We start from the raw sequence: 26,537 nt of genomic DNA on the forward strand, positions 1-26,537 counted from the left end.
AGTAAATGAATGAAAAAGTTTCAACACTCATCTTTTCTTTTCTCTAATTACAATCTAAAATATGAACCCTTGTTGTAAAAAAACAAAGTTGTCATTTAAGAATTATAAAACAGTGGACAGGAGCATAAAAGCGAATATTACACAGGAAATGAGCGCTCGTCATCACGGTTCATTTTCTGCAACACTGAGAAAAAAAGAAAAAAAAAGTGGGTTTGATGGGAATCAACAGGATCAGATGGCTCAGCTCACCTTATCACCAGCCAGGATCTTGAATGATGCGATGACCTGGTCAGCAGTGTCCGTGTCCGTGGTCTCTCTGGACATGAAGTCGATAAATGCCTGAAAGGTCACGGCTCCACTGTTGTTTGGGTCCACGATGCCCATGATGCGCGCAAACTCCTGGTCGCCCTGGCAAATATGGGAAGAGAAGCAAAGGTTAACCCAGAAAACACACAAGGGGCAGCAGAGGAGGAGTTTCATTCCAAAATGTGAACTAGGCATTGATCCCAATGTATGAATGAATGAAGCGCTTTGAGCACTTGGAAAAGCGCTATAAAAATGCAATTCATTATTATTATTGATCCATCTAGCAGCACACTGGTTCCCAAACAGTGGGTCGGAAACCCATTTTTATCATTTTTCATGTAAGTAAATATCTATTTTTGTTTGCCACTTAAAAATATAAATAAAATCTAAAAATCTACGGTTAAAACATTTGAAAAGAAAAAAAAAAAAAGTTCCCTTCCAAAAGAATTTCACAGAAATTCTGTGTATCTAATTAAAACATTAAAAAGTAGGGGAAATAATCTCACAACACGGCGCGAAGAGACACGTTATGATCTTGTAGATCTGCTGTTAGGGGCACAGGCCAACGTCTAATTTCTCTTTTGGGTCTTGAGCTAAAAAGTTTGGGAATCACTGATTTAGCAGATATCACCAAATTGCTTTTAAAACAATATATGGAAAATTATGGTAGTGTAAATGGAAAATATTAAATATTCAAAGTTAAACATTTTGTGCCATTTACATAAAAGTAATTGTTATAGAATGTAATCTGTGATCTCTTTCAAAGTGGATATAGCTTTGACATGAAACTCCCCTTATACAGACACACACGGACAAAGGATTTGATGCATAAATACATGAAGGTGCAAATGATAACAAGTTAACATGGGAATAACAAAACGACAATCACATGGAGACAACAAACAAACAATGGCGACAAGAAGAACATTGTTTTCTTTTGTTAAAAAAGCTATGGGGATCAGTGGTAGTTTTACAAAACAACGTTTTACATGAGTTTGTTACTATTAAAAAAGGTTAAATGTACAGACAAGACAAAGAGAGGAGTAGAAAAGATTAAAAGACCAGGGTATCTGCAAGTCAAATTCAATTCAAGACCAATTCAGGTTCAAACTAAAAGAGGGATTTCCACTCTATTCAAGACCTGTAAAAGGATGTCAAATTGAATTAACCCAACATAACCACCAACCCCAGCATCTATATTATATGAGGAACATTAGCCCAAAATGGCTAGCTTGTAGATATAGGCTATATGTTTGAGATATCAAGAGATTTGGTGTCGACAGGGGAAATAAAGCACTCCAAGTACAGAGACAACTTAGGTCCAGCTCACTAAGTCTAGAGGGTTTAAGTGGTTATGTAATGTTATTAAGAACATGCAGACACCCTTTCAAGAGAGCAGAGCAATATGTCTGTGAGTCCGTCAAGTCAGTCAGGGCCGCAATACCAGGCTGGTTCCTGTAGCAATGAGCAGAGCCCGGAAATCCTCTGAGGCCATCTGTCCTGAGCGCTTCTGTAGCCAGCCACAGCACAGCACAGCACATCACAGCATAGCACAGCACAGGGTTGGAGGAGAAGGTAGTGAAGGTAGTGGGAGGGAGGTACACAGAATGTTGAAAAGAGGCAGTAAGGGGTGAACAAGAGAAGAGAGATGGTAAAATGGAGGAACGGTAATTTTAGACAAAGGAGGAAAGAGGATAGGGTAAATGGTCAGAGAATTGAAGGAACAGCGAAGTGAAATGGAGAGAGAGGAGAAAGAGGTAGAAAGGAAGATGGAATATGCATGGAATGGCAGGGGTGGCCAAAAGAGAAAGGGGCAAAAGTTGTATGTTTGGAAGGGGTGAGAACAGGAAAAGAACAGGGTGATGTGAGAGGAGAAAAAAAGAAAACAGTTAACAGTGAGGGCCTTGGTGCTAGAACCCCAACAGACAGAGGGGCTAGTGTTAAAGCTACTAAGAGGGAGCCTGTTCAAACTACAGCGCTGTGGGGCGACAGGGCCACCTAGTGGATATGTAGAGATATAGCAGCTACCTGCCTTACATAGAGAGCAGAGTTAGGAAAAGGTGTGTTCTTTTGGACAGGGGCTGGTCCGGGATCCTGCTATCAGCTTTCCTACTCTGAGAAGGTTGACAACAAACGGATCTATTCTCCTCCTTTGTCGCACGGCGGGTTAGCGTCCTACCTGTTTGTCGTTCTCTACATCGTAGCCCAGACTGATCAGGCAGGCCTTGAACTCCTCAGCCATCAGGGCCCCGCTGTGGTCCTGCGATCAGCCAATCACAGGTCGCACGTTCGGGGAGGAGTTGAATGAATGGGAGGATATCCAATCAATGGTCATTGAAGGGCGTGACGTCATGAGGAGGTATCAGTCACAACACAGGAATGGTGGTGGATTGGTGACCATGCGAGCCACAGCATGCGGGATTGAAGATGATTTGACAGATACACACAGACAAGGATGTTTAGACAATGCCAGCACAACAAGCACGCACGCAAACACACATGATCCAAAGTAATATACTGTGTTGACAGTGTACGTATTGTATATATCAACACTGTGGATTGTATATTACCTTTCAATACTTGACGAGTCTAATGTTTGCATGATTGTAAAGAAACACTGTCTTTCACTTTCACTACACACATTGAAACATTTACACATACTGTGTAAAAACAAACAGAGACACACACAACGACCAAACGGACTACCACAGCAGCATGCATTAAAAGAGCACAGAAACATGACAATGCACATTATGGAATGGAATGATGATGATTGGGGTGACTGCCTCTTCTTCTTGAGTAACACTCAATACGTTCCCTCCTTGTAGTCCTTGTTTCTCCATAAACATTGTACAGAAACCCAGTGCTCACCTAAACATATTCTCTACAACATGCCTACATAGGCATGTGTTTCTACCTCAGTAGCTGCCTCAGTATGTGTTCTTTTCCACTGTGTGCTCTAACAGGGGACAATACTCAAACACAAGGCTCCACTCTCAACCCCTCCTAAGTAGGTCTGGAAATTCATATTACACATCAATTATTGGTAAAAAAAAAACAGGAGCTGCACAACTCAATTAAAATCAAGGGTATTGTGTGAATGCAAACAATTGCACAGACTAAAGCTTAATTTATGCTCCGTCGTACAGCAGTGTTATTTGTGACAAAAACAGCTTCTCAAGCTAACAACTTGTTGCGATTTCTTGTGTTGTTAGTTTGTAAATCAGTTCTTGTCGGCATGCCAACTATTGTTCCATGGACTATAAGGTACGTTTGTGTTCGGGGAACATCAACATCACATTAACTGTGACTAAAATGTGCTCTCATGATTTCAAAGTGTAGTGTTTTAAAGCAAATTTTTATTGTATTTATAAGAACGAGCATAAGGATGTTTAGAATGTTACGTTCCAACCAGTCTCAATTTGATAATGTTTGCGCGCAAATACGCCACAAAATGTCACAGTCAAAATGAGAAGTTCCCTTTTTTGCAGAAGTAGGTTGAATAGACAGGATTACCTGGCTGCCAACAGTCTACTAAATGGGACTGGAAACTGGTCCAGGGCTTAGTGGGACAACATGACCTTGTTTGGGAAATTACTGTGACAGAGTCGTACTGTACATGCCAAACATATCCATGATGAACATCTTCCACGAAGCAAGGAATGTTACTTGGGAGGAACCAACAGATTTATACTGCTAACTAACTGGTCTGGATCTGCAATGCTTAAGAGAATCAGGCAGTTAACCTTATGCCTGTATTCTCATGATGCCAACGGTTTGAGCTTTAACCATCCTCAATGCCGAATGTATAGTCTACATTTCTAGATACAAGCGCTTGTTTTTTAAAGATATTGAATAATCTATAGTGGGTGATTCAGCCGTGTATGCAATAAAATATAAGATGCATATTTGTAAGAATGTGGCTTTGATTATGGTCTTTAACTCATTTGCCGCGATCCCCGACGAAACCGAAGATTTCCCACTGTACCGCCCTGCCATGCCTGAGCAACCCGAAGATTTAATTAGCTTTAATCATTATAAAACAATTAAAAGTATGATCGCTGTTTATCGCTGACCCTTTAGGCCCGCCTCCTAACTGTATCCGGCCGCATTTCCTGTTTTGACCGGATCTAGGTTTCCGTATCCGGTCTGAGGCCGCGTCATAGCTCCGCTTCCATAGGTTTTGCATGTAAACAATTTTTTTTTTTTTTTTTTGGGAAACTGTTATGAGTCTTTTACCCGCCTGGCATATGATCTGCGCACAGATCATCTGTATGTGCGCGAACGTGCCCACGCAGGACCGTAGCGCACAGCCCAGCCTTTTACATTAGTTTTTATGTAAACAGTGGCAGATACAGCCTGACAACGGATATATCTTTTTCCAATGGGATTGTTTTATTTGAAAGCTGTGGTCGGATCTACACGCCACCTACATGATACATGCACAGATTCTGCGCGATGCGCGCACGTGCCCACGTTAAAAGGTAAGGACAATTTGGCAGTTGCTGACTTCAGCTATGTTTAAAATCGCAGCAAATGAGTTAAAGACCTCAACACCCACTACACTATACTCCGTAATACTCATCGAACATACGAGTATCTCGAGAACCTTGACCCCAGAGCTCCGCCCCTGACCTTGTCAAAGTGGTTGAAGGAGGCGCGGTATTCGTGCAGCTGCTCTTGGCTGATGCCCTTGGCGTCGCGGGTTAGGATCTGGTTCTCAATCTCGTTGATGGTTCTAGCGATGGTGGTGAGCAGCTGCTCCCAGCCCACACGCAGGTGCTGCAGGGAAGGAGAGATGGAGGGAGAGAAAAGGAGGAAGCGTGGATGAAAGATAGAAACGTTCAAACCGTTGCATTCTTGTCGAGGTGTTGAATAGTACATTACAGTGTTTGTAGTACATTAAAACATGGTTTACTGTACGGATGTATTGATTAATAACCTAAATGAACAATTATGAAGTCAAATGAAAATACATAAAAAAGTGAAATGGAAACATATATAAAAGAAAGAAATCGTCACAAAAACAAAAGGGATCAGAGTGTCCCGAAGCAGTGTGTGTGTGTGTTGTGTGTGTGTGTGTGTGTGTGTGTGTGTGTGTGTGTGTGTGTGTGTGTGTGTGTGTGTGTGTGTGTGTGTGTGTGTGTGTGTGTGTGTGTGTGTGTGTGCGCGTGCATTACCTCCATGGTGTAGGCTGTGTACTTGTTGTCGAAGATGAGAGCTTCCTGTATCAGCTGGTGGTCTCCTTCCAGCTGGTCGATGTTGGGCTTGTAGTCGATGATGCTCTGCTCGTACTCCCTCAGGTTGGTCAGCTGGTCCTCCAGAGTCCCATTCATCTCGATGGATATCCTGCCAATCTCCTGGAAACATAAATTCAATGTCTTGTTAATACGAGTACATCACCTTTACACATCCATCAGAGTTGCACCCTCTTCTGTGTCTAGTGACAACAGTGTTGTTTTTGACATTTAGTTTTAGTCATAGTCTTTTGAATAAAATGTAATTTAGTTTTAGTCATAATTTAGTCACCTGAAAAGTATTTAGTCTAATTTTAGTCGACTAAATATCATAAGATTTTTGGCAACGAAATCTACAGTTGATTTAGTCAACTGAAATGTATTTTGGCAGGCCTTGATGGCAACGTAATGACTGATTTTACACATGGTTGTGTGCTGAAAATGTGTGCCGAAAATAGCAGATCTACAAGCTCGCGTTGTGGGTATGCACGTGAGATCTGTGAGAGCTTGTAGATCTGCTATTTTCAGTATGCAACACCTGAGTGCAACCATACATAAAATGACTCTCTTCTCCACTAGTCCCTCCCTAACGTTTTAGTCTAGTTTTTATTTTGTTGACGAAATTGTCAATATATTTAGTCTTAGTTTTAGTCATCACAGCTTAGATTTTATTTAGTTTTCGTCAGTGATAAAAAATGCAATCGACAAACATTTTTCGTCATAGTTTTAGTCGATAAAATCAACACTGAGTGACAAACAATATTGTCCTGAGAACTAACTGCAGACGGCTAAATTTCTTTTTTAATCCACCCCTTGAGAAATGCAGGTTCCATACAGAGATTCCAGACCAATATCTATGTAGTTACAAATGCAACCCATGAATATGTGACACATGTGTAGAGATACTTATGCACGTTCTTGTTTGCAACAATACATTCATTAACCACTTTCAACCTCAAATCCCTATTTTGCGACTCTCATTATAAGCCAACATTTTGGAACATCCACCCAAAATAGAGGATGTACAAGTGAACTTGTAGATCCACTATTGTCGCTATTTTGTAAATAAGGGGCTTAAGTGGTAACTTATCTTTGCCACCCCAATCCTTTTTTCCTAAAATGAAGCCCCTGGCGGTAATGTATTCCTGCTTGTTCTACTGCCATACATCATCTATAATAAAGGTCTCTGGGGAGTTTATTCCGTACCTCCATCTTTGTTTGTATCCAGGGCCCGACAATATTGGCCTGAGTAGCGAACTTGCGTCTTAGATGATCGTTGGACTGCTGCTTGGACAGTTCCTCCTGTAGGGCCTGGTCACGCTGGGGCACCAACTGCTGCACCTACACACGTACATACACACAACACAATATTATTTCAAATATTATTTATAATATTGTTGAACCTACACACACCAGCCACCAGATGGAGACAGTGTAAACTGTCTCTTACACAGGGCCTGACCTGCCAACTGATTTTGAAAACTATTCTGAATGAAACCAGAAAGATTATCATGAAATCAATAGGACTCACGCAACAGAATGTAAACAGAATCACGCTAATACTCGATAAGAAGTCAAAAGGAAACAAAGAAACCATATCATCTCCTGGTGCAATGCACCCAAAAAGTATTAACATATAAATAAATAAACAAAGAACAAATAATAACTAGAAATACTGTTCCTGTGAAACAGTGTGGGCTCGCATGGAACACCATGTATGGGCATAAAGATCTGCCCAACAGGCACTCCAACATTACTTCTGAGACTCCTACATTTTATCTACTTTAGTATCTAAAGATTTGGGAGAACATACTACAAATGTGGGTGTTGTTGTTATTTATATCAGGTTGCACTTGTTGGTGGTGATGTCACCAAGGACGCTGCTCCTCATTGGCTAAGGGCCCTGCCTTTGTACTGTCGGTCAGTTTTTAGAGGAGAATAACCTTGGTCTATAAAGTTTTTGGTATAACATACTGGTCTCGCCTTTCAGCGAGCCCACAATAATGATAAACTAGAAAGATGCAATTGGAAATTGCAAGTGTGGTTGCCGTGACAATATTCTGCAGCAAGTTAACCGTCATGTGAAGCTCAACCAATTCATGGGTTGCATTTGTAGTCCTACACCGGCCATGTTGAGGACCAACACAGGTGTTCTGACTGGCATAGAACATTAGTTCTGTGCCAATCAAACAAATAGAAACACCTGTGTTGGTCCTCAACATGGCCGTTAGGACTACAAATGCAACCCATGAATACTCGAGCTAGCACCACTCCTCAAATGTTTTTCCTTCAATTTCCAATTGCATCTGATTTTCATAAATTTCCAAAAAGTCAGTCATTGGAGCAAAGTGTGCGGGTTTCTCTTCAATTTTGCTATTTTTCACCCAGCACCTTATTCAAGAGATGTGCGTATTTTATCACTTTTGATCATAAATTTCCAATGGCATCTCAATTCACAAAAAAAGTGTATCTAGTGGTGAAAATAAAGTTTCCCCAGAACTACAGTGTGTTGCCCTGTCGGGCAACCACACTAATAACACTATTATTCCAGTCAAAGTACTCCAACCCACCTTCTCCCATTTGTTGTCGATGCTCTCAGGTGTGATGGTGGTGTAGGGGTTGGTCCCCGAGAGCTTGATGCCGTTGTACTGGGCAATCTTCTGCACTTCAGCCTGGATGGCCTGGATGGCTTCCCGCTCCTTGTTGGCATCAGGCAGGGTGGATTTGAACTGCTCATGAGCAGTGATCAGACCCTGGGGGGGCAGGGAAGAGGGGAGGACCAGAGGAGAAACAAATGGAGGAGAAGGAGGAATGGGTCAGCATTAAGGGACATCATTTATTGTTGCCACATCCGCGTAGCTGCCAGGGTCCGGACGGCGGACGTGTACATTGTTCCGATTATACTACAATTTGGTGTCAACAAACTGTTCCACACATGTACAGACACTCTCACAATCCGTCTCTCGCAAGGTTATAATCACTTTGGATGTTTCATTATAATTTAGTTTTGTTCGTTTTGACAATTCTTTTTTCTAATTCAGTTAGTTTTCATTTGTTTTTAGAGCGGGTTTGTTAGTTTTTATTTTTGTGACAATGCTTAATTTTAGTTTAGTCTTTATTAGTTTTAGTGTTAGTTTTAGTTCTTTCCATACTTTTGGGTATTTGTCAGGTGTAGGATTCAGTATATACGTATTCAGTTACTGTTGGACAATTAATAAGAAAAACTAAAACGAAGGTTAACAAACATTTTATTTTTATTTTTCAATTTTAGTTGACCTTGGTCTCTCGCAGATAATTCCACATCTGCCTGCATACAATTTCATCTCTTCAGGGCAACATCTTCCCAAGACCTTTAGCACATTGGGCCATCTTTATGAGATCTTTTTTTTCTTCTTCCTGTTCTAACGTATGCATGGAATACACAGAAAGTTTACCATACCTGGATCTCCTCAATGTTGTGGACAATGAACATGTCCTGCAGGTCCTCCATGGCACCTTCCATCCAGTTGTTGAAGGGCGCTGCCCTCTTGGCATACTCCAGGTACAGCTCATCTATCGACTCCAGCTGCTTCTCTGTCCTCTGTTAGTCAGAGAAAAGGGGGAGGTGGTGGTGTGAATGCATGTCTATTGGATTACTCATGGGGTGAAAGATTTATTGAAATAACGCACACATAGAAGGAAAACAAATCTAAAAAAAAAGGGTTTGGGAAAGAGAATACAGTCATGTGTGTTTTTTTAAACAATGAACAGATTGTGATCTTAAAAAATCTGGAAAAACATGTTCCCACCACTGAGTGAGTAACAAACCGAAAAGGCTATCCAGTAGATGTTTATTCAGTGACCAAGGCTGGGCACCCAGAAGGGGTGCCATCACGGCACTTGGACATTTTTTGGCTAAAGGTTTGCACCAACCACCATATATTTATGTTAAGGATGGAGAATTGTGGTTTACCTCCAGTGACTCCCTGCGGCTCTGCGTGAGAGTGCCAAGCGAGTCCCACTGTTCACAGATCTTCTGACAGCGAGCGTTCACGCTGGGAGAGTCATAGTAGTCCAACTCACTGGAAACGCACAAAAGAGAGAGAAGTCATTTAACAACAAACTGTTTGAATTAATTACTTCCATTTCCATTTCCTATATCTTCTTCTCTTCCTCATTCCCTTGATCTCTCACCTCTTCTTGATGCGATATATGATATAGTACCTTATCAGCTCACACTGAAATTTGTCTTGCGACTCAGCAGCCATGTATGCAAAACACATACACACATTTGATGTACAGTAACACAAAAACTAAAACAATATTACTTATATAAAGACAAGAGCAATGTCCACCACATAGCCTACCCCTGGCAAACACCTGATTAAGCCTCAAAGTCAACTGATGGACAAAGGACCTTTTTAGTCTGACCTTAGTGTATGCATTGCTGGAACACCATATCTCCTGCCTGAAGGCAGCAACCGATATTCTCCAAACAACACATGGCTAGTGTTTCAGGTGATATTCCTTGCCAACCATCATCCCACCCTCCCCTCTCCTCCGGACTCATCTTATAACTGCTCTTCCTCAGTTTAAATCCCCCCAGCACTCCTATCCCACCCTCCTTACTTGAGTTCCTGTGCGATGGCAGCTATCTGCTCCACTCTGTCCTGATGAGCAGCCAGGTCACTCTCAAAGGCCTCGTGTTTCCGTAGCAACGCCTTAACCTCTGACAAGGACGCCGTCTCGTAGTCCTTCTGGGTGAGCATGGCCTCCTTACCTGCAGACACATGCAGGCAATCAAAATATAAGTTATATGGAAATGACAGACTATTAACAGTGCAGCCGATCCGATCTTTAACTACAGGAGCTATATCTCACCATTGCACTTAAAAGGATGACCGTCATCTTATCAATTGTGATTTTCTTTGGACAGAAATTAGTGTTCATAGACTGTCAAAAGTAAGTGCGTTCGAGACGTGCCTACAATCAGTGCTTGCGCTCTCTCCCACTATCTTCCCCTCTCTTAGGTGCATGCTGTCCCTCCAGGAAATACGCAATTTTAAGTATCAGAACAAATAACAATAATTGTTTTGGGATGGCTTGTGATTATGAAATGGCATGGGGCTGGTGGGGCTAACAAGTAAGGATTCTGATTCCAAACAAATTGTAATTACTCTGAAAGAAGTTTGACTTAGATTGCAAAGAATACATCCCTACTATGCTAGTAAATTATTTTTCCGGTTTGCCCAGCTCTACACGTAGTTTCAGGGGTAAATGCAAGTGAATACTAACTGCAAAGCCCATTTCCTTTTCCCATTGAATCAAGGGAAGCTCTCATACCATCACATCGGAAACCCACAATGTCATGACCTTGTGTTAGCGCATTACATTTTAGTGAGTTACCAGGGCAGTCAAAACAACTTGGGTGTCCTGTGTGAGTAACTTTGTAAAAACAGTGCCTCTGTACCGTCAGTCCATGACTCGTGGATGGTTGCCTTCTGGCGGAACTTCTCTGCCAGGTGGTCGAGTCTCTCCAGGCGTCGGATCTCGTTCAGGAGCCACTCCTCGTAGCCCTTCTCTGCTCCCTCCAGGGTGTGCCATGCACCGTTGATGTCCTGAGGATGAGGACGCATCAATCAGTAATTCCAGTCACCTCCACTTGTGTCAGTGTTAACACAGTCGGTGCCATATGTAAAGTGGGAACTCTTATATTGCCGTTTTGCCACCAAAATGGTACACTACAAAGGGTTAAAAAATAGTGTGCACGCTGGTGCACAATTCGTGCACAGATCATGCACTACACATGTGAACGCTTTTCACAGCTTTCAAAACAAAAAGATCTGCTTGGAAATCCGTTCAGGCATTCAGGAGATAGCAGCCCTTATGTTTTCTTCAAATGTAAACAAACATGGCTGCCATGTTTGAAAGATGTGGTTGGTATGGGGGTTAAACATGCAATTTCGCGATCACGATCATGCCTAGTACATTGTTGGAGGTCCAAAAAACATTTTTGAAAAAACGATTGGCAGGGAAGGCCATGGTTAAAAAGACGATTTTATTATAGAAATGGTCTTTTTGGCATGGTATGAGTTAAATCATTTTTAATTATTTATTTCAGTTTCTTTGTACGTATTGTTTTATGCATGAAGGTGATCGTTAAGATTAAACTTGGATCTGAAATTGTTTATCAGAGAACAATACGTTTTTAATGAAATTATAACAATCATTTCATGACATATTCCCCACATGGGTGTTTATGCATGTTAAAGGAGAATATCAATCATTCCCATCTTTGAACTATGTCAATCCAAAGCCACAGAGTACTCCTTCATGTCACTGATCACATGACCCCACAATCAATCCTCCAGTTCGAGGCAACACAGATTTCTTTCGTATTTTTTTTTTCTTTTCTTATTTCACAACAACTCTAAGGTATATTAATGACATAGGAAATGAGTGGTCATATAAAATGAGTGGCACTCGTGACTCCCCTTTAAGGTTGAAACTCTTATGTGATCTTGAGACTGTTATGTAACGATCTTGAAATTCATGAACAGTTCTTCGCCTGTTTACCCTTTCAAAGATACAAATCCATCTATACTCACAGACACCATGCGTCCTTCCGAGGGCATGAAAGCGGGCCTGTTGCTGAGCCTAAGTTTTGTCTGCAGCGTATTGAAGTTGATCTCAAGCTGGCATTTCTCCTGGACCTGTACACAAGAGACGGGAGTCATTGGTTCATGGTATTGGTACAGTTTGTAGAAACACATCCACACCCACCCACCATGTTGTAATCTCTTCTAACCAACTTCACCTGTACTCAAGATTGCCACATCCACTATCGAGTGCATGATTTTCCAACTAGTGCATGTTTACTTGTCTCATGTACATACACAACACACACAAAACAATCTCTATTCCGACCACTGCTTCTAAATGCTGGTTACAAAAATAAAACAAGCAAGCATTCATCACAACATAAAACTCCACGGCACTTTATAAACAGAATCCATTGTAAAGGGATCATTAACCTTGGGAGGCTTATGGACACGGCGGTAATCTCTGAAGTCCTCCAGCTTCTGCTGCATCTCGGCCATGGTCTTCTCAGGGGCCCGGTTCTCCAGCCAGGGGATGGTTCTACGGATCCACTCCAACAGCTGAGGAGAGGTATGGAAGGAGATCAATGAGTTTCATATGCAGAGAAAATAAATCGGCTTAGAAGTGATGAATGACAAAAGGTCAGGCACGAACAGCATAGCATGCTATTCATTCTATTCAACATACACTACGGTTACATGTTCCTCTGTAACTATGGAATGTGCACTTATACTATTATGCTATGAATGTACAGAATTACTGAATATATCTGCAGAATCTAATATCATGTCTTGTACTGTTCCTTTGCATGTGTGTATGAGGTACTGTTTTTGTGTCAGTATGTTTAATCAAGGTGACATTATGTTTGCACCAAGCAAATATAATGCTGTCTTGCTGCCAGCAAGACAAATTCCTGTACAAGGGGCGGCATAGCTGTATGGTTAGGGAGCCCGCCTGGGGAACCAGAGCCCCTGGTTGTCCCAGGTTAGATTCCAGGCCAGGCTAGCATTGTCGATGTGTGTCCATGAGCAAGACTCTTAACCCCTAATTGCTCACACGCTCCTTGTGGGCAGCGAATCAGCTGGGTTGGGCTGAAAATACTGAATTTCCCTCGCGGGAGGAAATCGGTATCTATTACATCTTTAAGTGTTTAAAACAAATAAATACCATTCTGCACTTGAGGATATACAATGGAATTGGTGCAATTAACAGAGGTAAATGAATCAAGTAGAGCATTAAGTCATTGGGCCCCATTTGCAAAATGAGCACACGCTCATATTTGATAGTACATGCTTAGTCTGATTCATCATTATTTGATTTCTTAAATGTGTTTGTTAGATATAATACAGAAACTCATGACTGCTATGAGCCATTCAGCTCACATAAAATGCCGTAACTCGGGCTAGGAGCGTCCGGGAGAGCCGGGGCCGGTACCTATTCGTCCGCCAAGGCGGCGCGGAGACCCCACCCCTCATTTCTCACATGGCCCTCTTCTAGCGCCACCTTCAGGCCGATTTTTAAAACACATTTTTGGCCACTGCTCCTAACATTTTTGCCCTAAAATCACGCAAATCGCTACACAGTGGCCCTCATTTATCAACGTGGTGCAGATCAAAATTTGGGTGTACACCGAAATTTAGGGAAATCTCGACATTTATCATTTCAACTTGACTTTGACTTTGGTCTAGGGTAGGATCAAATCTCACGTCAAGTCCTGAGGTGGTGTAGGAATCATCCTACACCACTTTGTTCCATTGTAGACGTGCGGAGCAGCATTGTCTAACTATCTGACAGGCAATGGACACATGTATCCACTCGAAAATGTATATCCAACACAATAATAAATAATCCTGTGAAAATATTACATTTTATAAAAGCATAGCCTATTATAGCCAGCTACATCATAGACATGCACGCCGATTTTATTTCCAAGTTACAATGACAAGCAATTAAAATCTAGCAATATAGAAGCAATCTACTGTTAAGTGCTTTAACAGTCTAAATCTTAAGATTGCAGACCTGGCTCAGAACAAGCACATTATAGCCTACGAACGCATGCGAGAGCATTTTCGGGTCCAGCGTGGCGCCGCTGTGATTTACCGTGAGGCGTGAGCCTCCAATTTATACAGTGACGCGAGTCCTTTTAAATATGGATAAAACCCGAAGGTCCAAACCTGGCTGTGCCCAGCCCAACACACGCACGCTGCGGGGAGAAGACCCGCCCGTGCGGGAACGGTGCATGATTGCAAGTTCAAACACTCAAACGCGCATTGTGCTCGTCGCCGAAATTGGGTTAAATTTATATCCAAAACGTAACTGTGGGGTCTCTCAATTTATACAGTCGCTACAGTACTGTAGTAGGCTTACACTATGCTGGAGTTAATGATGAAACCCGACGTGGTGAGAGTGAGACCGTGACATTCTTTTCGTGGACCGTGAGGTATTATACAAGTGTGTCCTCTTATGGAGTTATGTATTAAGGATAAAACCCACCCGACGCTTCAAACCTTCAGATTATAACTGCCTCCTTGTCAGTATCTCTCAGAGTAACATCGCATGCACGGCATCCTGTGGTTTCGGGAATACATGATTTTGCGTACTTTTTTTTTTTCTTTTTTTTGTAACCACTCAAACGCGCACTGCAGCGTCGCCGATATTGGGTTAAATTAATATATTCCATTTGTGACAATGACTGGTGTGGTTTCACTCATGTAGGCTGCAAGCTTAGGCTACTATACAAAATAAATGGTAATAATGGTTCCACAGTGAACCTAAATGCTGCTGGGCTTGGTGGTGTGTGCGTGCGTGCGTGGTCTGTGTGGGACGTGGACACTCTTCTATTGGCTTTCCTTTCGTTGTTAGGTCGTATTCAGGTCGTTCTAGTCGTAAAATCGGGGCGTTTCGAGAATAATTAAGGGCGTGTTATTTAAATTTCAGCCTGCGCATTTATCAAAGCTGGGATCAAATGTACGCCAGGTGTGTCTGTTTAGGAAGCATTGATAAATGCCGTGCACACGTTGTCCTACGCAAAATTTGGTGAAAAAAATAGACCATTTTTTACACTCCATTGATAAATGAGGGCCAGTATGTCTACACTCATCTCATCAACATGAATCTGTCCCATATAGCGCCACCATCAGGCCGATTTTTTCAAACACATTTTTGGACACTGCTCCTACAGATTTTGCCCTAAAATCATGCAAATCGGTACACAGTATGTCTACACTCATCTCATCAACATGGATATGTCCCATTTAGCGCCACCTTCAGGCCGATTTTTTAAAACACATTTTTGGACACTGCTCCTACAAATTTTGCCCTAAAATCACGCAAATCGCTACACACTTGCTCTACACTGATGTCATCAACATAGATCTGTCCTTGCCTGACTGCTAGCGTCCGACTCAATCACACACTTCGTACCACCCACCAGCAGGGGGTGGTGATGTGCGGACTGAAGTGTCAGGCTAGATCTGTCCCACATAGCGCCACCATCAGGCAGATTTTTTCAAACACATTTTTGCACACTGCTCCTACAGATTTTGACCTAAAATCACGCAAATCGTTACACAGTATGGCTACACTCATCTCATCAACATGCATCTGTCCCATATAGCGCCACCATCAGGCCGATTTTTACATACACATTTTTCCACACTTCTACACATTTTGGCCTAAAATCACGCTGCGACCTGACGGTCGCTTATCTCCCGATTAGGGAGTCTTACTGGTTATAATGCCTTTATGCAATATCAATTACAATAGTGTCACACCTCAAACTAAATGTTTCTGTGCCCAATATTTATCGAAAGATATAAAATCAAATAAAATAAATGTCTGTTAAACAATCTATTGCATGTTTTTTTTTAAGTAAGGATGCATAACTGGGCTTATAGACATGAGGCAAACTCAAACCTATTTGTATTTCTTTTTCAAGGTGACGCATTTAGAGATGAACAAGTCTCAGTGCAAGTGTGACCACAATAGCCTATGATGCCTTAATGTAGCAGATGTCTGTCTTAGCAGAACTACACTAACATAAGAGCTTTGTGAATTAGGCCAATTTTGTGTGCTTTGTGAATTAGGCCAATGGTGTGTGTGTGTGTGTGTGTGTGTGTGTGTGTGTGTGTGTGTGTGCGCGTGCGTGCGCGCTACTCACATCACTAGCCAGTTTCTCATAGTCCTCCATCAGGTGCTCATTCTCCTGGTTGACAGCAAGCACTTTGCAGATGCGATTGGCCGCTGTCTCGGCCTATCGCAGAAGGAGAGAAGTCAATAACGCTCATAATGATTGGCTAAAAGATAGAGTCAATGCCATTCAATGTGCACACAAATCAGTGAGTGCAGTAAGAATCTAAGTGCATTTATTGCCACCCAAACGAAGCTGGTGGGATTTTTCTCAGTACAGCTGAGATACTGTACCATACCGTCACACACATGAAACTCAAACTGTCTAATATCTATTTAGTGTTTGCTCATCATTAGTGCCTCCATTAGGGTTCCTAAACATTGTTAGATCAATGACTGCTCTCAACGCTAGTGTTTTGAGTGAACACACACAAGCAGTGACTCATAATGTATTTAAACACATGGCCAGGCACAGGTTGCTTTTCTTAAAAAATAAAAATAAAAGAAAATACTAAAACATGCAAAATATATGCGTAGGTTTCAAATTGGAAATATACAAATCCAATGCATTAGCCCTATAAATACGAGCTAATGAAACATGCTTCTGGCTGACAATGGTTAGTTAATATGTGCCAGTTATCACTCTGTGCTTTTCAAAAAACGACATGCGTCTCCTGCGTCAAGCCAGGAGCGGTCGGTCCATACAGTACATCTAGTTACAGGACGTGTAGCGCTGTGGTCACCAGCAGTAGGTCTGCCTAGGATATTACACTACTGTACCACTGGAACAAAGAAACAGCACACACACAGACTTTATATTGACTCAGTTAAGCACTTCTTGTTTAAAAAGCTTCCATCGCTTATTTGGGTTCATAAACTCAAGACAATGTACAGTATTATCATAATAAATATAAACTAAATAAGCAGTAACCATACAAAAATCAACCATCTCATTATTAAAAAAATAATAATTGTCCCCTCCATGTTAATACAGACAGTATATAGATAATGTAAGTTAATATTTACATCAAAATGATCGTGTTAATGGCTGAAGAGATATGTTGCATTAACCGATGTTTCCCACAATCGACTTTCTAAATCACTTGAGATTGAAAACCAGGGCAGGTGCACCGACAGCGAAGCCCTGAGGCTTGTGATGCAAACCGAAAAGAGCACTCCCGCCATGCATTCAGCCAATCACAGAGCTTGGGCACGGGTATATTTTAAGGACTATTGGCTTGGGAATGGAATAACATATTCCACATGGATAATGTCAACTATGCCACAGAAACCCCGATATCACGGACATCACGAGATGACAGGTTCGTGGCAGAATATAACTCTAAAATGCTTGAAGGAAATCCACCTCGGGTCATATTGTGGGAAGCATGGTTAATATTAGGAAGTCTGTAGGGTGTAAAAGCGTTGAAAATAGGAAGTGAAAGTGTAAAAGGCATGGTGTGTGTGTGTGTGTGTGTGTGAGCCTGAAGCGTGGGCCGGAGCGTGGCAGAGCTCACCTTCTGCGCGCCAGAGAAGGCATGATAGAAGCAGGACACATAGGTCATAATGGCCTTCTCGTCTGGCCTCAGCGTGCCAACGATGTCTACAGTCACACAACCCAGCAACCAGCAGGAGGTTCAGAGAGGGTGGCAGTAGACAGAGAGGGGGAGAGAGAGAGAGAGAGAGACAGGGAGTGAAGCCAAAGCTACCCAAAGGAGGGGGGTGCGTGTTCCCACTGCCTAGCAAAGGGGGCGTGTGAGAGTTTTTTTTTTTTTGTTTGTTTGTTTTCAAGAGATGCTCCTTGGTTCCTTAGCTGCAGGGTCCCTTAACGCCACCACCAGCCACCCCTCATCAACAGAGGGGCTGGGATGTGAGGGAATCAGAGGACATGGGGAGGGAGAGAAAGAGATTAAGGGTCCGCTCCAAGAGCGAGTGGATGTTGGGAGTCACAAGTGCAGGGTTTGGGACACACTACTATACTCCACATACACACAAGTGCCAACAAGCGTTCATAGACCACTGACAGTCTATGTTATTGATTGTGGTTGGGGTTTAAACATGTGTTATGGTGATGATAAAGTGCAAAGCTGGTAGAAGCAGTAAAACGTAGAATCTAACATTTTTAGGTTGTCTAGGAAAATAAAATAAATAATCCTCGTACCCGAGTGTGTACTGTATGTAACTTTATTTTAGAACTTCAGACTAGAGCTGCAACATCGGGCACACACATATTTGCCTACATGCGCACACACACGTGCACACAGTTCTCCTGAGACTGTGGCACACAAACAACTTCCAAGTGAAGAGGATAATTAATTGGAGGAGGAAGAGCCATATAAGCTACCGTCCTATCAAAAGGCCCATGGGGAGAGCAGAGGAGTTGATGGAAACAGTGGGGGACAGAGCTCTGTGCAGACGATACAAAATATGAAAAGTAAAGCACAGAATCTGCCAACAATAAGCTACAGCTACAAATTGTGATGGTTGATCACTGTAGCATAAGCATACACACTGTATGATACAACGTTACCCAAGGAAACCTCCAAAAAAGCGAATTAGAAACGAATGTAATTTTCCCATTTAAAGTAAAGACTAAAAACATACAACTCAAGATCACATTCCAGATACCGCTGTCTACCAATCTGCACTAGAAGCCACTGTAATCACACTATGCCAAGTAATGGACTTCACATCTGCGCTGTGAAATCACAGTCCTATGATTAGACATACAGTATCTACAGTTACTTCAGCATGGGACACATTTACTGCTTCTACCAGCCTAACTGAGATCAAAATGTGTGTGTGCACACATGTGCCTGAGCGGTGGGTGGGTGTGTGTGTATGTGTGTATTATGCGTGTGTCCCAACACATCCAGGTTCCTGAGCTAGGCCCAGGGCCATCCCAGTGCTGTAGAGAGAGAGACCGAGGACAGAAGCCATGCCGGACAGAACAGCAGCACACGGAGAGGTGTTAGTATCAGGGGGGGTTAAAGGACTCAGGGACTCAGGAGGGTACCTTCTGTGCTCCAGAGAAGGCATGGTAGAAACTGGACACATAGGTCATAATGGCTTTTTCATCTGGACGAGCAGTGTTCACAATGTCTACGAAGGCAAGACTGTGGTTATATACACATACATATACAGGCAAGACAAAGGACTGGTGATTATACATACATCCACATACAGAAAACAGAACGTATAACTGCTACACTGAAAGGTAATTCATACTTAGTTGTGCACTATGTTACAGACAAAGGGATATTAGTAGGGATGGGACGATATGAAAATTTCATATCACGATTATTGTGGCAAAAGAAATCGCGATTTACGATATTATCGCGATAATCAAAATCCATTATCCTGGGGTGATGCGATGCGTTGTGAGCTTGTAGATCGGCTATTTTTTTGGCAAAGACATTTAATAGAGTGAAAAAAGACTGTATCAAGTACATATATCATAAGTACCTGTACCTTTTACCAATTATAGAGGGTTTAAGTGGTACCGGATATGTAGCTCTGCAAATAAAAGATGAATTGATCCCAGTGCATGACGGAGGACGATATCACGATATGTTAAATCTCCACGATACGATTATCGTGAGTGTTTTTTTAATCACGATAAACGATAATATCGCGTATCATCCCATCCCTAGATATTAGACTGGCTAACACAAACAAACACAGAACGGGAAACTAAATGTTTGCCCATACAGGGGGCAGACAGGACATTCCAACACATCCAAAGGTAAATGGAATGATAAATGCAGGCAGTAAGGGTAAACATGGAGCTACAGGTAATACAGAGGTACAAATATAGTACATTCAGCATCAGTGAAAGGGGACGGGGGGAGGGAGTTCATTCCATTGTTGTCGCTGTGCTCTCATACTTCCTGCTATAGAGTCAGTCAGGAGCTTGGAACAAACAACTTTATAAAGCACTGCACACATACTGGACTCCAGGAAACATCTCTCACACACGTAAGTTGCAAAATCGTCTGAGGTTTTGGACAAGGTTGAAGCCCCCTTCATGGCAGGGAACATGAGTTTGAGTGTAGCAACATTTTCATAAAATACCAAAGAAGTGTTTATTTTTTTATTTACACGTCGCCCACATCCACTGTGCTTTCTGCGGAGACGCACATTTAACATAGAATGACAGACAAATAAAACACAGTACTATGCAGGAAAAAGGGGGGGAAATACCAAAGGGGAAATACCAAAGTGGTGTTTTATTTTCACGTCGCCCGCTACCACTGTTTTTTTCAGCAGAGACGCGATTGACCCAAAAGGTCTCCCACTCTCCATCTCCCTTTTGCATCGCGAGCCTAGGGAGGCGTCAACCTTGTCCAAAACCTCAGCCGATTTAGCTCATCGCCTCTCACACACACACTTAAGTTACGTCAGACAAGAATTACATTTCACACATTACACATGCACTTCACTACACAACACAACACACTTATACATGTGATTATTCAATTTAATTGCTCGACAATCGACATACTGGCAAAATATACAGGTGACAATGGACCACCACCACCACGATAAATTAAGGCCATACCTTCTGCGTCCAACATCTTGGGGATGTCCAGGTATTTCTCTGCCACTTCGAAGGCATTGTTCAGATTGGTCACCGGGTCGTCCTAAAACAACCAATCGTATTGTTAGATGATGGACAACTGGCCAGTGGTGAGAGAAAGACACCATTTTAAATGTTTCACTTTGGGTCCATTTGAGCATAAAAAGGAATTGAAAACATCCTTTATTAGCCTTTATTTTTTAGAAACTTGATTTATAGTTTTAGTCTGTTTGGGTTCACAAAGAGCAAGACATTTTACGTGGGCTGACATCGGCCTTGAGTGAAATTGAGTAAGGGTTAGTGTGTTCCTCTGTTCCAGAGCTATAACAGTTCCAGAGTAAGTCAAGTTTTAAATATTCTTTCCAAGTGATAGTGTGTTCTCACCTTTCTAAGCTTGTCGTAGTCGATAAGCTCCGGCCTGTGTCTGTGGATCAGAGCATTGAAGGCAAGGCCATCCTTCCAGCTGCGAGTTTGTAACAAAGAGAAAACAAAAGAGAGAAGGGATGGCAGAGATTGTGAGAAACGGAGATGGCAAACTTAAGATCGGGGAGACAGCGAATGGTCCCACCTTCTGCAAATGGACAGAGGGAGGGACAAAAATAAATAAAATAAACTCTCCAGTCTCCAAAAACAGGTGAGCTGAGAGTACTGCAGCAATATACAGTATAGGGGAGAGAGAAGCAGTGAAATCATATTGCTTCCCATCCAGCAGGGGGCAGTGTTACAATGGTCAAGGCAATATTCCTGGAGTTTTGACATTGAGTGAATAATGTAAACCCTTGCTTTGCATGTGCCAGTCTTTGTGCCTTCAAAAAACATATTTCTAACTGCTGTGGCAGTTTCTCCACATGTGGTGCTTTTCCACGACATGGTTCCGGCTCTACCCTACTTGCCTTTCTTGAATTTCCTTTGGGCAAAACCTGTGGATTGTACCCCTGGTACTTTGTTTTGGTGTCACCAACGTTTTGGTTTCAAGCAAGCCAAGGCGACACGAAAAGGTGACCCGAACACATTGCAGACTGCTGATTTGTCAGCAGCATGAACCCCGAGCCATCTCATTTCCTCTTTTACAAAAAGGAGAGAATCTGCACTAGAATTATCACTGCGTCAAGGCAGTTTCATGGGCCGTCACTATGACAACCAGTTACGTTGACAGGCCACTATCTGCAGTGGAAAACGGGAGGAGTTGAACCGGTATCATGCTGCGAAATAAACTAAGCACAAAAAGAAAGGAAACTTGACTTCGGTCCATTATATCTCCCCTTTAATAATGCCAAATTGTATTGTATTTATATCATTTCTATCGTTGATTCGTCACCTTTACGACGAGGTACAGCTTGCAAGCATTGGGCATTCGAGGCATGAGCTACTCAGTCAAACGTGTGGGTAGCGCCGACCAAATCTTGCCAAAATGGCTTGCAATACTGTTCTGCTGGCATTTACTCTCATTTTGGGCTTCCCTGACACTGAGCTTAAAATGAACAAAGTGTAAAAATGGCCAATATGTGTTGTTTTTTTCTTTTCCTTATTACTGTGGGAGAGTGCAATCATTCAATGAACCAAGCAACAAAGGTGAACACCAAAAGAACAGTATTGCAGGGCTGCCAGACCATTTTTCGCATTTTTTCGAGGGGCGCTACCCACACGTTTTGCTAGGTTGCTCATTCAACGAATGCCAGATCCTTACAATCTGTACCTCGTTGTAAAGGTGACAAATCACAGATAACAATGATATCAAACACAATTAAAGGGAGATATAATGGACCGAATGTTGGTAAATCTTGGGTCGGTGCTACCCACACGTTTGGCTGTGTAGCTCATGCCGCGAATGCCCGATGCTTACAATCTGTACCTCGTTGTAAAGGTGACGAATCAACGATAAAAATGATATAAAACACAATACAAATTGGTATTATTAAAGGGGATGTATAATGGACCGAAGTCAAGTTTTGTTTATATGATGTTTGTGCTACTGCTAGACAATTTGCTGAAGTGAGGTCTTTGCATTGGTGTGTGCACAAGTGTATGCACGTATTTACCTGATGTGGAAGTTCTGCACATTGACATTCTTGTAGGGAGCCGTCTTTCTCTGGCACCACAACAGCAGCCCCTCCTTAGCTGAGGTCTCTGTGGCAGCAAGGGAACGTTGAACACAATATTATGGTCAATAAGGTCAAATTAAGACCCAAGAAATGTCACTTCATCATCACATGATATACAGGTCAGGAAGAGGACCACAATGGAAACACAGCCTCAGGGCTTTTTGTTTCCATTAGGCTTTTATTTTTATTTTTTACTACATCATGAAAACATTAACCCATTTAGGCCTAGAATTATTGAATGCTTTAACTAGTGAAAAATAGCAGATATACAAGCTCACAGCGCGGCACCGAGTGCCGCGCTGCGAGCTTGTAGATCTGCTATTTTTGAAAAAGCTGCGAAAATGTGAGCAAATCTTTGAATATGTGGATTTTCAAAGCGAACGTGTGTAACTAAAATTTTGCTTCTGGGGGGTCCCCCCTGGAACTAAATATTTTGAGATGGGGGTCCGTGGCCAAATACATATCATTTTGGGGGTCCTTCACATGAAAAGGTTTGAGAACCACTGACATAGTAGTCTCTCAAGAACAGACTAACTGAGCTCCATTTAAGTGAAAAGGACCTTTTCTTTGACGATGGCTGGCCAGATTTCTGACATAGGAACATAGGTTTTTAAAAAGATCTTAGAAGGATTCAAAAGACACTTATAGAATCGCGTCAAAATTCTAATTTTCACGATTTTTCAAAAATAGCAGATCTACAAGCTGTGAGCTTGTATATCTGCTATTTTTCAATAGTTAAAGCATAAAATAATGATACTCAATAACGTGTACCCGTTCTGAATGGGCTAAAAGTCTTTCTCATGGTAGTTGTACCTTCTACAGAGATATCCTGGATGGCAAAACGTAGGATGATGGTCCAGATCATTCCCAGGGTCATCTTAGCGTTGCCGTCCACGATTTCTACAAGACACAAAAAACATCACTTCGATTAATGCCGTTATCACATCATAACTTCTACTGTGTAAACCTGACTGAAATGAATGCAGTCATACAGTATGACACAACTTCTACACATTAAAATGAATTGCATTGTTGCTGTAATTATAAACGCACTCTATGCGGCACATAAAACATCACTTAATTCAACGCTGCTCCGCGCATCATTGTGAAGGTAGTTCTGGTCATCATCTCTACACAATGCACAACCTACGCAAGCTTTTTCCATTATGATATGTCATTCCACTGCCCACTATGTTAACACATTACATGGCATTCTGTATTATTATAATTAGCATATATCATGTTTGGATTCCGCTGCTTACCAATATTGTTGTCATTATTATTGAGCCCTCAGTAGACATCTCAATGAGGAATAAAATAATAAATACAAATAACAGGAAGTGTCTGTTGTGGGAAACTGAACTCGGGATCTTCCTAGCAGTGGTGCAAAGTAACTTAAGTACAATGTATTTAAGTACAATTTGGAATATTTTTACTTTACTGGAGTGTTTCCAATTCAATACTTTTACTTCCACTCCATCTCAAAGGCAAATAGTGTTTTTACTTGTTAGTTAATTTGTAGATTTTAAAATTATTACAAAACATTCATTATACTTCAGCCCCATACATTTTGGCCATTTGAAAAAAAAAATCTACAAGCTCACGATGCGACGCATTGTAAGCTAGTAGATCTGCTGTTTTCAAAAGATTTATTCTATACATTTGAAAACCTATGAAACGGGACATTCTGCATAAGGAGTACTTTCTACTTTTGCAACACAATTTTGATACCAATACTTTTTTCTACTTAGGGTTAGGGTTAGAAGTAAGGCATTTCTAGATTTTCTACATTGCAGTATTGACACTTTTACGTAAATAAGGAATGTGAGTACTTTTCCCAACCACTGCACTGAGTCTATCCAGTCGGCGAACATGCCACTGTCATGTGGTTTGCACTTCTAGTGTCACAGTCAATGTTGTCCATGTCAAGATAACTCTGCATATTGTTCATAACAAACATTCATAGCATCCCATAGATGCCGACACCCCGGTTATGTCCTGGCATCTATGGGATGCTATGAATTACTTCAGCAGATACTTGGATGCTTTACAATGCAGCTAGAAAAGACAAACTGGTCGGTCCAATTCACAGTTCAGCTGGCCCTCAATCATTTCATGCGATTTCCTTTATTTATTTTGTCTGATGAAGAGCCCGTGAGGCTCGAAACGTTACGTCCAATGGTGGGAAAACCAATAAATGTTTAAGTTCAGAGCATGATCCTGTGTGAAGACTTAATTGTTTTTCATTTGTCCTCATTTTCTTCCTGTGTTTAGAAAAGCACTACATCAGTATGATCTATTATTACTATCATCATCATAATTACTATTATTAGACTGAAAATTATTTTAAATTATTCCAAATATTTTTTCTTACCAAAACATCACTCAGCGGGACATAATTCACTTTGTGTTTCGATCAAATAATACGTTAGGTCGAAACCTGGCAGCCATTATTATCTGTATATCTTCACAATCCACAAATAGTTGAAAGGGAAATGAAACGCACACACACACACACACACACACACACACACACACACACACACACACACACACACACACACACACACACACACACACACACACACACACACACACACACACACACACACACACACACACACACACACACACACACACACACACACACACACACACACACACACACAGGTGCAGCAGTAAGTCATGCAGAATGATGGGTTAAAGATGAGGTATGCCGTTTAGGTCAGATTCCTGTCATCTTTTAAAACACATTACACGCATACCCTTCCAGCATCTGTCCTTCATCATCATCATCAACAAACCATCACTCCCTTGTTCATTTCTGTCCTCCAATAATGAATTGCATTTAATAATGAATTGCATTTTTTATAGCGCTTTTCCAAGTGCTCAAAGCGCTTTACAATGGTTCATTCATTCATACATTGGGAAGCCAATCACTTTCTCTTCTACTTGTTGAAATGTTGATTGTGTTTCCTAATCTTTCAGGTCCTCAAGCAACTGATTCGACAGCTTTTGAACATTTTGAAAACGTAAACTCACAAAAAAAAGGGACGTCAGGGTTAACGTGGTTTAAATAGATAATGGTGTTGTTCATGTTTAACAGTAGGAACTTCTGTCCCGTTGAGCTACCTCCATATCACCATCTTGTGGTCATCCTTGATCTGTGTACATTGCTCATTTTCCACCAGATGATATTTTCTAGCCCGTTTTCTGTCCATGCCCTTGCATGCTTGTGTGTGTAAGTGTGAGTATGTATACTGTATGTGTGCATGTTTGTGTCTATCTGTAGGAGGGGTGTTATCCGGTGTCATGCAGTAGGAATGAGAGCTGGGGTGGCAGTCAGGTCATTTGTCAAGATGGAGCAGAGAAAAGGTCACCATCCCCTAGTCGACACACACCATCATTCTTGAATGGTTTCATGCCGTTCTTACACACGCGCGCACACACACATTCCTGTGTGATTTAGTGGCCTAGTCAAGGACCTCTGCTCCCCTCACAGTTTAAGATCAGAAGTAATCTAGAGGAGAGTGGAGTTGGGGACATTTAACGGCTGGCCTCTGGGCTCCCGGTGGCTCTTCATTGTGATGGAGAGGGATGAGAACG

General features: G+C 41.8%; 1 protein-coding gene across 2 annotated transcripts in view; it reads right to left on the reverse strand.

Annotated features, from left to right (window-relative positions):
• The window catches only part of actn4 (actinin, alpha 4), a 77,834-nt gene that overhangs the window by 1,246 nt on the left and 50,051 nt on the right, over positions 1 to 26,537 (reverse strand). The window contains exons 4-21 of one of the 2 annotated variants that reach the window (XM_080730866.1): positions 23,745 to 23,831; positions 22,869 to 22,956; positions 21,214 to 21,292; positions 20,812 to 20,893; positions 17,768 to 17,853; positions 16,282 to 16,374; positions 12,557 to 12,682; positions 12,131 to 12,235; positions 10,993 to 11,140; positions 10,152 to 10,302; positions 9,496 to 9,604; positions 8,983 to 9,123; positions 8,114 to 8,296; positions 6,750 to 6,884; positions 5,487 to 5,666; positions 4,942 to 5,088; positions 2,486 to 2,566; positions 250 to 408 (exon numbers count right to left, since the gene is read on the reverse strand). In XM_080730866.1, the coding sequence (XP_080586992.1) occupies positions 250 to 408; positions 2,486 to 2,566; positions 4,942 to 5,088; positions 5,487 to 5,666; positions 6,750 to 6,884; positions 8,114 to 8,296; positions 8,983 to 9,123; positions 9,496 to 9,604; positions 10,152 to 10,302; positions 10,993 to 11,140; positions 12,131 to 12,235; positions 12,557 to 12,682; positions 16,282 to 16,374; positions 17,768 to 17,853; positions 20,812 to 20,893; positions 21,214 to 21,292; positions 22,869 to 22,956; positions 23,745 to 23,831 (2,180 nt within the window). Of the gene's footprint in view, positions 1 to 249; positions 409 to 2,485; positions 2,567 to 4,941; positions 5,089 to 5,486; positions 5,667 to 6,749; positions 6,885 to 8,113; positions 8,297 to 8,982; positions 9,124 to 9,495; positions 9,605 to 10,151; positions 10,303 to 10,992; positions 11,141 to 12,130; positions 12,236 to 12,556; positions 12,683 to 16,281; positions 16,375 to 17,767; positions 17,854 to 19,266; positions 19,353 to 20,811; positions 20,894 to 21,213; positions 21,293 to 22,868; positions 22,957 to 23,744; positions 23,832 to 26,537 lie in introns of both variants that reach the window. The other variant, XM_080730865.1, reaches the window with a different exon arrangement.

Source organism: Nannobrachium achirus (genome assembly GCF_963921795.1).
Source record: "Nannobrachium achirus genome assembly, chromosome: 8".
In the NCBI taxonomy this organism is placed as follows: Eukaryota; Metazoa; Chordata; class Actinopteri; order Myctophiformes; family Myctophidae; genus Nannobrachium; species Nannobrachium achirus.